The sequence below is a fragment of the Mobula hypostoma genome, chromosome 9, assembly GCF_963921235.1.
Source record: "Mobula hypostoma chromosome 9, sMobHyp1.1, whole genome shotgun sequence".
Taxonomy (NCBI): Eukaryota; Metazoa; Chordata; class Chondrichthyes; order Myliobatiformes; family Myliobatidae; genus Mobula; species Mobula hypostoma.
In genome coordinates, this window is record NC_086105.1 from 55,953,014 (window position 1) to 55,967,197 (window position 14,184).

The 14,184-nt window shown below is 41.6% G+C and overlaps 1 protein-coding gene across 1 annotated transcript in view; it reads right to left on the minus strand.

Moving 5' to 3' along the window:
- Positions 1-14,184, minus strand: part of zcrb1 (zinc finger CCHC-type and RNA binding motif 1) — a 48,931-nt gene that overhangs the window by 29,054 nt on the left and 5,693 nt on the right. The window contains exon 2 of the mRNA XM_063059704.1: positions 3,982-4,100. Coding sequence (XP_062915774.1) covers positions 3,982-4,065 — 84 coding nt within the window. The 5' untranslated portion in view covers positions 4,066-4,100. The remainder of the gene's footprint in view (positions 1-3,981; positions 4,101-14,184) is intronic.

Sequence of the window (14,184 nt, forward strand, 5' to 3'; positions counted from 1 at the left end):
GTGACTGCAACTGGAGATGAAGAACATGGCTCCACAATTTCTAAGACCTTGAAAAAAAAAGTCCTTTATGGAAGTATGGCAAAAAAGTGGCTGAAAAAAAATCATATCCTTGCCCGTAAATACTTTGCAAAGTGTGCCATTTAGAAGATACTGTAAAGATGTGAAAGAGGGTCTTGTAGTCTGATGAGACAGAAGTGGAACATTTTGGCCTCATCACCAAGCAGTATATGGGGTGCAAATCTAAAACTCTGCGGGGGGGGGGGTCAACCAAGTAACATCATCCCTACTGTAAAGTATGGTGGAGGTAGCATCATGCCATGGGGATACTTTTCAGCAGCAGGCACCGGAAATCTGGTCAGGTTTGATGGGAAGATTAATGCTGCTAAGTACACAGAGATCTTAGATAAAAACCTGTTAGCCTTTGCTGGAAAACCTACACTGGGAAGGAAGTTTGTCTTTCAGCAGGACAATGAACCAAAGCACACTGCCAGAGCAACCATGGATTGGCTTCAAATTAAGAAAATTGATGTCCTTGAGTGACCCAGACAGAATGCTGATCTTAACCCAATTGAATATCTCTGGCAAGACCTCAAGATTGCACTCCTCAACTAACCCGGCACAGCCTGTGCAATTTTGCAAGGAGGAATAGGCAAATATTGCTCCATCACTTTGTGCAAATCGACTAAGAGAACTTTACAGAAAGACTACTGGCTGTAATAGCTGTGAGCTTATTTAACCTAGTACTGAGCAAAGGGGAATGAATACTTTTGAACTGCTGACATTTCAGTTTTAATTGTTAGTTTTTCACGCTTTACAATTTTCCCTGTTTTTTGGGCTCTGCTGTGAAAAAAAGGAGTATGTGATTCACAAATAAAAATTCTCAGTTAAATTAATCAAAATTCCTGGTTGTAGTAATGATTTATGTGAACAAAGGAATGGGGGGGGGGTGAATATTTTTTCAAGGCCTGCATTCAAATTGGAGAGAATTCTTAATGTTAAGGAGACCTAAACAAATGGGAGGAAGGTGGAACAGGTTACTGAAGTAGATGATTAGCCATGATATTGGTGAAGGTCTGGAGGGCCAATGATTTACCCCTCATTTTTTTTTACATTTCAACTTCTGACTCTGGTAGCACTTGAGCAACTCCACTGGAAATAGTTTGAATTATAGCAGGATATCTTTCATATGCTAATTTCCATGAGAAATGTGTTTCTAGCTCTTTACATCTGGCTAGAAAGCCATTGCAATAGTGAAGTATATTCACTGGTCCAGCTACTTCCGTCATTTTAAGCAGGTTGTTTATGAAAATAATCATTCCGTTTATCAAAAAAAAAAGCTTAAGTGCTGATGACTTCCATTTCTACCACTGGCATGCAATCTAATTGAAATGATGCAAACTTAGCCTCAGATTCAGGATAGCATGTTCAAGCACTTGCTGTTGTTTCTTAATTATTATTATTATTTTATTTATTTATTTTATTTTAAAACAAACATTTGATACAGAAAATTCATTATCACAAAATTAAGATTCCCAACCCTTAATCTTAATTTTGTTTTAAATACAGGCATTCCTTGACAAAAGTCCTGAAATTTATTGTTTTGTGGGAATAGAACAGTGCTATATATACAGTTGAAGTCAGAAGTTTACATACACCTTAGTCAGATACATTTAAACTCAGTTTTTCACAATTCCTGACATTTAATACTAGAAAGAGCTCCCTGTCTTAGGTCAGTTAGGATCACTACTTTATTTTAAGAATGTGAAATGTCAGAATAATAGTAGAGAGAATGATATATTTCAGATTTCTTTCATCACTTTCCCAGTGGGTCAGAAGTTTACATACACTTTTTTAGTATTTGGTAGCATTGCCTTTAAATTGTTTAACTTGAGTCAAACGTTTTGGGTGGCCTTCCACAGGCTTCTCACAGTAAGTTGCTGGACTTCTGTTCTATTCCTCCAGACAGAACTGGTATAACTGAGTCAGGTTTGTAGGCCTCCTTGCTCGCACACGCTTTTTCAGTTCTGCCCACAAATTTTCTATCGGATTGAGGCCAGAAAATGATGTCATGTCTGGCTTATCCTTGGGAGCAATTTCCAAACGCCTGAAGGTACCACATTCATCTGTACAAACAACAGTACGCAAGTATAAACACCATGGGACCATGCAGCCGTCATACCGCTCAGGAAGGAGACGCATTCTGTCTCCTAGAGATGAACGTACTTTGGCGCGAAAAGTGCAAATCAATCCCAGAACAACAGCAAAGGACCTTGTGAAGATGCTGAGGAAACAGGTAGACAAGTATCTATAGCCACAGTAAAACGAGTCCTATATCATCATAACCTGAAAGGCTGCTCAGCAAGGAAGAAGCCACTGCTCCAAAACCACCATAAATAAGCCAGGCTACAGTTTGCAAGTGCACATGGGGACAAATATCTTATTTTTTGGAGAAATGTCCTCTGGTCTGATGAAACAAAAATTGAACCGTTTGGCCATAATGACCATCGTTATGTTTGGAGGAAAAAGGGTGAGGCTTGCAAGCCGAAGAACACCATCCCAACCGTGAAGCATGGGGGTGGCAGCATCATGTTGTGGGGGTGCTTTGCTGCAGGAGGGACTGGTGCACTTCACAAAATAGATGGCATCATGAGGAAGGAAAATTATGTGGATATATTGAAGCAACATTTCAAGACATCAGCCAGGAAGTTAAAGCTCAGTCGCAAATGGATCTTCCAAATGGACAATGACCCCAAGCATACCTCCAAAGTTGTGGCAAAATTGCTTAAGGACAACAAAGTCAAGGTATTGGAGTGGCCATCACAAAGCCCTGACCTCAATCCGATAGAAAATTTGTGGGCAGAACTGAAAAAGTGTGTGCGAGCAAGGAGGTCTATAAACCTGACTCAGTTACACCAGTTCTGTCTGGAGGAATGGAACAAAGTTCCAGCTACTTGCTGTGAAAAGCTTGTGGAAGGCTACCCAAAATGTTTGACCCAAGTTAAACAACTTAAAGGCAATGCTACCAAATAATAACAAAGTGTATGTAAACTTCTGACCCACTGGGAAAGTGACGGAAGAAATAAATGCTGAAATAGATCATTCTCTCTACTATTATTCTGACATTTCACATTCTTAAAATAAAGTAGTGATCCTAACTGACCTCAGACAGGGAATGTTTTCTAGGACTAAATGTCAGGAATTGTGAAAAACTGAGTTTAAGTGTATTTAGCTAAGGTGTATGTAAACTTCTGACTTCAACTGTATGTAAAAGTCAGTAATCAAATAATCTGACTGACTGGGATACAGTGAAAACTGTAATACAGCAATTTATATAGACTATTACAAATTAGCAATTCATCATAGAACAAAATAGATTTTTAATACAAAAGTGCACATGCTGGAAAACTTCTCTCTCCACAAATGCTACTTAAGCCATGTTTTTCCAGTATTTTGTTTTTATTGCCTGCAGATAGTTCAGCAAACACAGTTGCAGTAGAGTGCCTTCAGCCCATTCCTATTTAAATCAAAATGACAATATAGTTTTAAAATAAGAGTTATCTGAACTATTTGATGATTATGTTCACTGAAATATACACATCTCTTTAGCCTGGTTTTTAAAAAAATGTTCCCAGACCACATATCATCTGATATGGTTTCAAGTCAGAATTCTGATCAACATGTAAATTGTGCTGATGCACTTTGGTGAAAGTTTGTTTATGTTCAGAGCTTAAGTCAAATATGAATAAGAGAAGTAGGTATATTACCCAAAATATTAGACATGATCCGATTCTAGATATTTTTGATCAGTATTTCTGCCACTGAACAATATTCTCTTCATCACTAGTGCATGATGATTGCACAAAGTATTACAGGATTTAAGTAGTATAATTCTTTTGGTACTGAAAATATTCTTGAAATGAAGATTTCAGTATACAACAACACTTCCCAATACATCCATTCAGCAGTAATAACAGGTTTTACCTTGTGCAAATCACTGTTTGTCAGTGAAAATGGCAAATTTGATACATATACTGTGCTTTTGCTTGGTGCCAGACCCCCACTCATTTTCTTTTCATTTGAAATTCTTTCTTGACTTGCAACTATAAGAGATAGAAACATCACAACAGAAGATATAAATTTGATTATGTTTGATCTAATGGCAGTAGCTACACAATACAAAAGAAGTGCATGCATCTATAAATACAAAGCTTAATATATTTAGAAGTTAATGAAGTTTTTTTTATATGAATAGTACCGAAAACAATGAAAACCATCAGCAGACATGCAAAACTTGCACAATAAGGAGGCAAAGTTTAGGACTGGAGCTCATACAGAAATCATCTTTGTTTATTGAATGTAGAAATGAAATATTTTCAAATAGAAATAAATTTGTATCACAAAATTGTATTAACTAGATTTTATGGATAAAACTATCATTCTTATTTCCTTGCTCTCTCATCTGAATTAAAAATGATCAAAAGTCACAAACAGTTGACTACAGCATTAGTAAAGATAAAACTTCTGCACAAAGATTTCACGTTCTTGATATTTCACTGTAGCACAATGAAGTAAATTGTCAATATTTTGGATTACCCTCAAAATCTTGCTTTCATTCATAAGGTTAAGAATAACCAGAATATTAGCTTTCTGAATTGTGACTTGTTAGGCTTAAAATGGTTAAAAAAAAAGTTTGAGTGATTGAGCAGAATAGAGCGAATTGCTCTGAGATTTGATAGAGACTGAACAGGCCTTTTTCTATCATTAGCAAAACTAGCAAAGTAGGTGCACCAAGCACATTACATCTCTGCTTTCCAAACCAAACAAAAAATTAACAAGAAACTGATCACTGTCAGTACAAGCAACCTTTATTCAAGAGCTTGAGTGGCAGTTCTCAACCATACACTTTCAGAAAACAATCTAAAGTTTAGTCAAGAAATTCTCTACTCTTCTGCCTTAAACTCTTTTCAATATATGAAAATTAAAGTATCCTATTAAATCAAAGACATTTTTGTTGCAAGTCTTCCTAATCACTAAATTATTGGAAACAGGAGAAAACCTGCAGATGCTTAAAATCTAAGCAACACACACAAAATGCTGGAGGAACTCAGCAGACCAGGCAGTATCTATGGAAAAAGAGTATAATCGACATTTCAGGCTGAGACCCTTCCGCAGGAATTATTGGGATAGCTTTGATTTACTGTCAGTTATCACATTTCAAATAGATTTTCTTTCACTTCAGTTAAAAACCCTTTTAAGATATTCCTTGATCCAATGTAAGGCACTTCGCATTTCTCTGCACTAAACTTGATTTGCAGGTAAATTTCCAAATATCTACATCTATCCTGTAGTTGAACTTCTTTTCAATAAGATTTTGATACAATTTTGTATATTATGCACATCATCAATCAATCTCACAAAGTACAAGATATAACAGTGAGTACAGTAGCAGCATGGACAGAAAATTGGCTACATGTCATGAATCAAATAAAAGCTTTACAAAAATCAGCATAGAGAAGTAGAGAGTGTGTCTACCAGAGTTTACCACTTCTATTAATATACATTATTGAATCACGTTCAAGTTTATTGTCATTCAACCATACACATGTACATAGCAAAATGAAACAACATTTCCCTGGGATCAAGATGCAACACAGCACGGAAATTACATATAGCATAATAATGTTAACAGATAATAAAAAGAATCAATTCTAACAATGGTTTCAAATTTTCAGATAACACAGAATTTTAAATCAAATGAACTACAAGGAGGATAGTAATACTCATACAGAATAAAAACAGGCCATTCAGCCCAGCACATCCATGCCATCCAGTGCTTTGATCATGAGGGCAGTGCAGTAGATGTGGTTTACATGGACCTCAACAAGGCCTGTGACAAGGTCTTCCTTGTTCAAAATGTTAGGGGCCATGGGATCCAGAGCAATTAGACGATTTTAATGCTCATCTAGACACTTCTTAAACACTGTCATTGCCTCTGCCTCTACAAATTTCTCCAGCAGTGTATTCTAGTGCACACCATTCCCTAGGGGGAAAAAGTCCCTCTCAGTTTCCTGTAAATCAGTTTATCCTCACCAGTATTGTCACATCATTAAGAAGGCATATGGTGCATTGGCCTTAAATCAACCATGGGATGAGTCGAAGAGCTGAGAGATAATGTTGCAGCTATTTAGGACCCTGGTCAGATCCCACTTGGAGTACTGTGCTCAATTCTTGTCGCCTCACTACAGGAAGGATGTAGAAACCATAGAAAGGATGCAGAGGAGATTTACAAGGATGTTGCCTGGATTGGGGAGCATGCCTTATGAGAATAGGTTGAGAACTCGGCCTTTTCTCCTTGGAGCGACGGAGGATGAGAGGTGACCTGATAGAGGTGTACGAGATAATGAGAGGCGTTGATCCTGTTGATAGTCTGAAGCTTTTCCCCTGGGCTTAAATGGCTAGCACAACAGGGCATAGTTTCAAGGTGCTTGGAAGTAAGTATAAAGGAGATACCGGGGTAAGTTTTTTATGCAGAGAGTGGGCTGCTGGCGGCGGCAGAAGCAATAGAGTCTTTTAAGAAACTCCTGGATGGCGACATGGAGCTTAGAAAAATAGAGGGCTATGGGTAAAGCGACCTAGTTCTAAGGTAGGGACAAGTTCGGCACAGCTTTGTGGGCCAAAGGACCTGTACTGTGCTGTAGGTTTTCTATGTTTCTATCTTTCCTATAATGTAGTATCAGAATTGTATATTTATTATTATAATCACATGAAGCAAAACCTTCCTGTTATTGTACTTAGTGCCTCGACTACCGAAGGACAACTTCTTATATGCCTTTTTAACCATGCTATCTACCTATTAGGGTGGCAGGTGGAGATACGTCTCTACCAAAGGAGGTGCAAGGTGCTCCTTCCCTTCGCTAGCCTGCAGGTCACCCTTGGGAAAGGTGTAGCACCTGCTTAGCACCCTCCATCAGAGTCATATGAAGTCATGTGACAGATGGTCATAAGAGCAGCTGGCACATATTACAAGTCCTGGATATGTGACCACTGATGCCAGATAATCTCTGAAGGATATTGAAAATGGCTGGGGTCACCCATCCTGTAAAGACCCTGCCAAGAAGACTGCAATGGCAAACCACTCTACAGAAAGAATTGCTAAGAACAGTCATGGTCAGGGCAATGACCACCCACATCATATGACATGGCACATAATGATAACGATCTAGCTATGCTGCCATCTTCAAGGATCATTGGACTTGTACATTAAGATCTCTCTGTTTCTCAATACTCCTTTGGACAATAACGTGCATGGTCCAAGTCCTAAAATGCATCACCTCACATTTCCTAGATTAAACTCCAACTGCTATTTCTCAGCCCATTTTAACTATTGATACCACCTTGCAGCCCAAACCCACCCTTCCCACTCTAATTCCACCAAAATCCATCAAAACTGCAAAGCTGTAAAGTTACCGATCATGCCTTTAACATCCACATCTGTTACAAACAAGGATCCCAGTGCCAATCTGTGAGAAGCACCATTAAGCAGAGGCATTCAATCACAAAAACAGCACTCTATTATCACACTCTGCTTCCAATTGCCAAACCATTATTGATCCAATTTATCAATTTGCCCTAGACCCCATGGCCCCTAATGTTTTGAACCAGTCTCCCAATCAAGACCTTGTCACAGGCCTTAATGAAATCCGTGTGAACCACATCTACTGCACTACCTTCATCAATACACCATGTTACCAATTCAGAAAATTCAATCAGATTGATTAGACAAGACACACCCTTTACTTTCATGCTGGTTGGTCCCTACCTTTCCAAGTGATCAGTAATCCTGTCCCTCAATATATTTTTACCCAGTAATTTCCCTACTACTGATGTTAAACTCAAAGCAAACAACAGGAATTCTGCAGATGCTGGAAATTCAAGCAACACACATAAAAGTTGCTGGTGAACGCAGCAGGCCAGGCAGCATCTCTAGGAAGAGGTGCAGTCGACGTTTCAGGCTGAGACCCTTCGTCAGGACTAACTGAAGGAAGAGTGAGTAAGGGATTTGAAAGTTGGAGGGGGAGGGGGAGATCCAAAATTATAGGAGAAGACAGGAGGGGGAGGGATGGAGCCAAGAGCTGGACAGGTGATAGGCAAAAGGGATACGAGAGGATCATGGGACAAGTGGTCCGGGAAGAAAGACAAGGAGGTGGTGGGTGGGGTGGGGTGGGGTGGGGTGGGGGGGGGGGGGGGGGGGGGACCCAGAGGATAGGCAAGGGGTATATTCAGAGGGACAGCGGGAGAAAAAGGAGAGTGAGAGAAAGAATGTGTGTATAAAAATAAGTAACAGATGGGGTACGAGGGGGAGGTGGGGCATTAGAGGAAGTTAGAGAAGTCGATGTTATGCCATCAGGTTGGCATTAGCGGAAGGTAGAGAAGTCCAGACCTAATCAGTTCCCCTCTACCACAACTCTGCTCCGTCTAGCGGAATTAGTCCTTACTATTAATAATTTCTCCTTTGGCTCCTCCCACTTCCTCCAAACTAAAGGTGTAGCTATGGGCATCCATATGGGTCCTAGCCATGCCTGCCTTTTTGTTGGCTTTGTGGAACAATCTATGTTCCGTGCCTGTTCTGGTATCTGTCCCCGACTTTTCCTTCGCGACATCGATGACTGCATTGGTGCTGCTTCCTGCACGCATGCAGAGCTCGTTGACTTCATTAACTTTGCCTCCAACTTTCACCCTGCCCTCAAGTTTACCTGGTCCATTTCCGACACCTCCCTCCCCTTTCTAGATCTTTCTGTCTCTGTCTCTGAAGACAGCTTATCCACTGATGTCTACTATAAGCCTACTGACTCTCACAGCTATCTGGACTATTCCTCTTCTCACCCTCTCTCTTGCAAAAACGCCATCCCCTTCTCGCAATTCCTCTGTCTCCGCCTCATCTGCTCTCAGGATGAGGCTTTTCATTCTAGGACGAAGGAGATGTCTTCCTTTTTTAAAGAAAGGGGCTTCCCTTCCTCCACTATCAACTCTGCTGTTAAACGCATCTCCCCCATTTCACGTACATCTGCTCTCACTCCATCCTCCCGCCACCCCACTAGGTATAGGGTTCCCCTGGTCCTCACCTACCACCCCACCAGCCTCCAGGTCCAACATATTATTCTCCGTAACTTCCGCCACCTCCAACAGGGTCCCACCACTAAGCACATCTTTCCCTCCCTCCCCCCCCTGCATTCCGCAGGGATCGCTCCCTACGCGACTCCCTTGTTCATTCGTCCTCCCCACTGATCTCCCTCCTGGCACTTATCCGTGTAAGCGGAACAAGTGCTACACATGCCCTTACACTTCCTCCCTTACCACCATCCAGGGCCCCAAACAGTCCTTCCAGGTGAGGCAACACTTCACCTGTGAGTCGACTGGGGTGATATACTGCGTCCGGTGCTCCCGATGTGGCCTTTTATATATTGGCGAGACCCGACGCAGACTGGGAGACCGTTTTGCTGAACACCTACGCTCTGTCCGCCAGAGAAAGCAGGATCTCCCAGTGGCCACACATTTTAATTCCACATCCCATTCCCATTCTGACATGTCTATCCACAGCCTCCTCTACTGTAACGATGAAGCCACACTCAAGTTGGAGGAATAACACCTTATATTCCGTCTGGGTAGCCTCCAACCTGATGACATGAACATTGACTTCTCTAACTTCCGCTAATGCCCCACCTCCCCCTCATACCCCATCTGTTACTTATTTTTATACACACATTCTTTCTTTCACTCTCCTTTTTCTCCCTCTGTCCCTCTGAATATACCCCTTGCCCATCCTCTGGGTCCCTCCCCCCCCCGTCTTTCTTCCCGGACCTCCTGTCCCATGATCCTCTCGTATCCCTTTTGCCTATCACCTGTCCAGCTCTTGGCTCCATCCCTCCCCCTCCTGTCTTCTCCTATCATTTTGGATCTCCCCCTCCAACGTTCAAATCCCTTACTCATTCTTCCTTCAGTTAGCCCTGACGAAGGGTCTCGGCCTGAAACGTTGACTGCACCTCTTCCTAGAGATGCTGCCTGGCCTGCTGCGTTCACCAGCAACTTTTATGTGTGTTGCTTAAACTCAAAGCAGTTCTGTTATACAATGCTTTTCCCTGCTATTCTTCTTAAAAGGGGAACCATGTGATCTGATATTGTGGCCAAATTAAAAAATCTCAGTTCTCTTCCCTTTGCATCCTAGTGACAGATCAATAAGGTCTACAAGCTGGTCAAATGAATGAATGCATAGCAGAGCATGTAATGCTGAAAACTGTGAACATTTTATTTGGAAGAATTTCTACAGACAGAATTCTAAATGGGATAAGTTCCAGTGATAAATCTTCAAGTGACAAAGCAGTTTGGGAAACCATGTTAAGAAGAAAGTATATGGGACCCCAGAGTACTTGAGCAAAAGTCATAAAATACTGTTTTGACTTCACACAAATTGTTATAATCACAAGGAAAGAACTGTGTTCCAACTGAAATGCTTAGAACTCATGTAGAAGACACTTACATGCATGATTCTAGACACAAGAAACTTCAGCTGCATGAACAGACTGAAAGAAGTGACAAGGTCTTAAATGAGTACTTTGCATCAGTATTTACCAAGAATAAGGAGGACAGCAAAATCAATGTGGAACCCACTAAAAAACTAGTACATTTTGAGATAAAGCAAGAGGTGGTATTCAGTCTCTTGGAGCAATAAGGTGGTTAAGTCCCCAAGGCTTGATGTGATATACTCAGGTTACTGAGCGACAACAGATGAGATTGCTGGGGACTTGACTTAGACCATCTTGTCCTCTCTAGCCACACTGGAAGTCCTGATGTACTGCCAAATAGTTAATATAGTTCCTTTGTTCTAAAAGCAAAATAGGCATAATCCTACAAACTATACACCAGTGAGTCTCATGTCAGTGGTAGGAAAGCTATTGAAGCTGAGCCTTAGCAACAGGATTTATCGGCATTTCAAAAACCATGACCTTAGTGTGGGGCAGGTCATATCTTAATAGTTTTGAGCTTTTCGGGATGACAAAGATGATCAATAAATGTAGCAGCAATAGACATTGTAAACTGATACATTGGTTTATTGTTGCCACATTTACCAAGACTTGTCTTGCATAATGTTCACACAGATCAATTCATGACAACAGTACATTGAGACAGTAAAAGATAAAACAATGTCAGCACAGAATAAAGTGTTAAATTTGCAGAGAAAGGGCAGTGCAGGAAGACATAGCAATGTAGACCATGGCATCAAGATTCCATTTATCACACTAAGGAACCATTGAATCAGGGCAGAAGCTGTCCTAGTGCCTGGTGACGTGCTTTCAGGCCTTTTTTAAAACCTTCTGCCCAATGGGAAAGCGAAGAGAATGCCTGGGGTGGATCGGGTCTTTGACTATGCAATCCCTTTTAAGGCTATGCTTCTCCAAATGCTCAAATTATGTCCTTAAGAATCCTTTCTAATAGCTTGCCCACCACTAATGTAAGAATCACTGGTCTATAATTCCCAAGGTATCCCTATTACCTACCTTGAACAACAGACTAACATTTGCCATTATCTACCTGGAAAAGTGGATTTATGGATCTTGGGTAGGAAATAGAAACGGGAGGTGTGGGGTGTCGAACTATGAGGTTGGTGGTGGGAATGGGAGATCCCCAGTCCATAATGTTGGTGATGGTGTGGGAGACACTGGCCTGGTGTTCCTTAATGTGGTCCTCTTCAAGGGGTAAGTAAAAGGTGTCTGAGAGTGACACTGGGCCTCAGCAAGGTAGAGTTCAGTAAGCCAGACTGCAAACACACCTCCCGTGTCTACCTGCCAGCCAAGATCCACAAACCCACTTGTCCAGGTAGACCTATTGTTTCAGCTTGTTCCTGCCCCTCTGAACTCATATCTGCATACTTCAACTCTGTTTTATCCCCCCTTTGTTCAGTCCCTTCATACCTACTCTGTGACACTTCACACACTCTGAATCTTTTCAATGACTTCAGGTTCCCTGGCCCCCATCATCTTATTTTCACTATGGATGCCCAGTCCCTATACACCTCCATCCCCCCACCAGGAAGGCCTCAAGGCTCTTGTTTTTTCTTTCCGGACACCAGACTTAACCAGTTCCCCTCCACCACTCTCCTCCATCTCACAGAACTCGTCCTCACTCTCAATAATATCTCCTTTGGTTGATATTAGTCCCTAGGCCTGAGTCGACATAGTAGTAGCAGTAGGTTCCTCTCACTTCCTTCAAACAAAAGGTACTGCCTTGGGCACTGCATGGGTCCAAGCTATGCCTGCCTGTTTGTCGGCTACGTGGAACAGTCTATGTTCCAAGCCTACACTGGTGACCGTCCCACACTTTTCCTAGGCTACATCAATAACTGCATTGGTGTTGTTTCCTTCACCCATGCTGAACTCATTGACTTTATCCACTTTGCCTCCAGCTTCCACTCTGCCCTCAAAGTTACCTGGTCCATTTTTGATACCTTCCTCCAGTTTCTGGATCTCACCATCTCTATCTCCAAAACAGTTTATCCACTGGTGTCTATTATAAACACAGGCTCTCACAGCTACCTAGATTATACCTCTTCCCACCCTGTTATTTGTAAAAACGCCATCCCCTTCTCTAAATTTCTCCATCTCCACTGCATCTGCTCTCAGGATGGGACTTTTCATTCTAGAACGAAGGAGATGTCATCCTTTTTCAAAGAAAGGGGCTTCCCTTCCTCCACCATCAATGCTGCCCTCAACCACATCTTTTCCAATTCATGCACATCTGTTCTTACCCCATCCTCCTGCCACATTACCAGGGATAGGGTTCCACCTGTTCACACCTACCACCCCACCAGCCTCCATGTCCAGCACATAATTCTCCAAAACTTCCGCCATCTCCAATGGGATCCCACCACCAAGCACATCTCCCCCCCCCCCCGCCCCAACCACTTCCTGCAGGGATCGCTCCTTATGCAACTCCCTTGTTCATTCATCCTTCCCCACTGATCTCCCTCCTGGCATTTATCCTTGCAAGCAGAACAAGTATACACCTGTCCCTACACCTCCTCCCTCACTACCATTCAGGGCTCCAAACAGTCCTTCTGGTAGGGCCAGGGAAATGGCATTGGTCACAGACCTTTTTTGGTGGTAGGTGAACTGCAGTGGTTTGTGGTTGTCTGTCTGAGAGACTGAGGTTAATATAAGCCATGACAAGTTTCTTGAAGCACTTCATGAAGATAGTTGTCATTAAGGCACATTACGTTGTTTTTCTTAGGTATTGGGATGATTGTGGTCTTCTCAAAGCAGGTGGAAATTTCAGATTGAAGCAGGGAGAGGTTAAAAATATCTGCAAATAACCCCACCAGCTGATCTGCGTAGGACTAAAGGCTGTGGCCAGGAACCTTATCTCAGCTAAAGGTAGGATGTCTATGTGGATTTTAGTGTGTATTCAACAAGGTCTCTCACAGGAAACTCATCCACAAGCATAAGATGCAGAGGTTCCACGGTGACTTGCCTGTTTTGATTCAGAACTGACTTGACGAGAAATCTGAAGGTCGTGGACAATGGGTTTTATTGTGGATGGAGGTCTTTGACTAGTGGTGTACTGGAAGTATCTGTACTAGGTCCTTCTGATCAACATAAATGACTTGGATGAAAACATAGGTAAGTTAGTAAATTTGCAAATGACACAAAGGTTGTCAAGGTATATGGGTGAAGAAATGACACAGAGTTTAATCTGGACTAGTGTAAGGTGATGCACTTTTGGAGCTCAACTGGAAGAACACAGCTAATAGCAATGTCAATGAATAGAGGAATCTTGAAATCCAATTTAATAACTCCCTGAAAATAGCAGTACAATTTAATAGCATTGTAAAGAAGGCTTATGGCATGCTTGCCTTTATTAGTTGATGCACTGAGTTCAAAAGTAGGAAATTATTACATCTTTATAACACTGGTTAATTTGATTTACATTTGATGCCCAATAAGAATAGTGCTGTCTTTTAACATTACTTTTTGAAATCCCCCTCAGAACTGAAAGGTTTTTAAGCACTCAATCATTTGCTATCCTGTTTTATGCCCAATCGATACCCTTCAATCCTTGCTCAACAAATTGGAAGCAACATTTCAACAGAACCTTTCAAACTTGATTGGATTCAACACCAGAACCAAAGCTGTA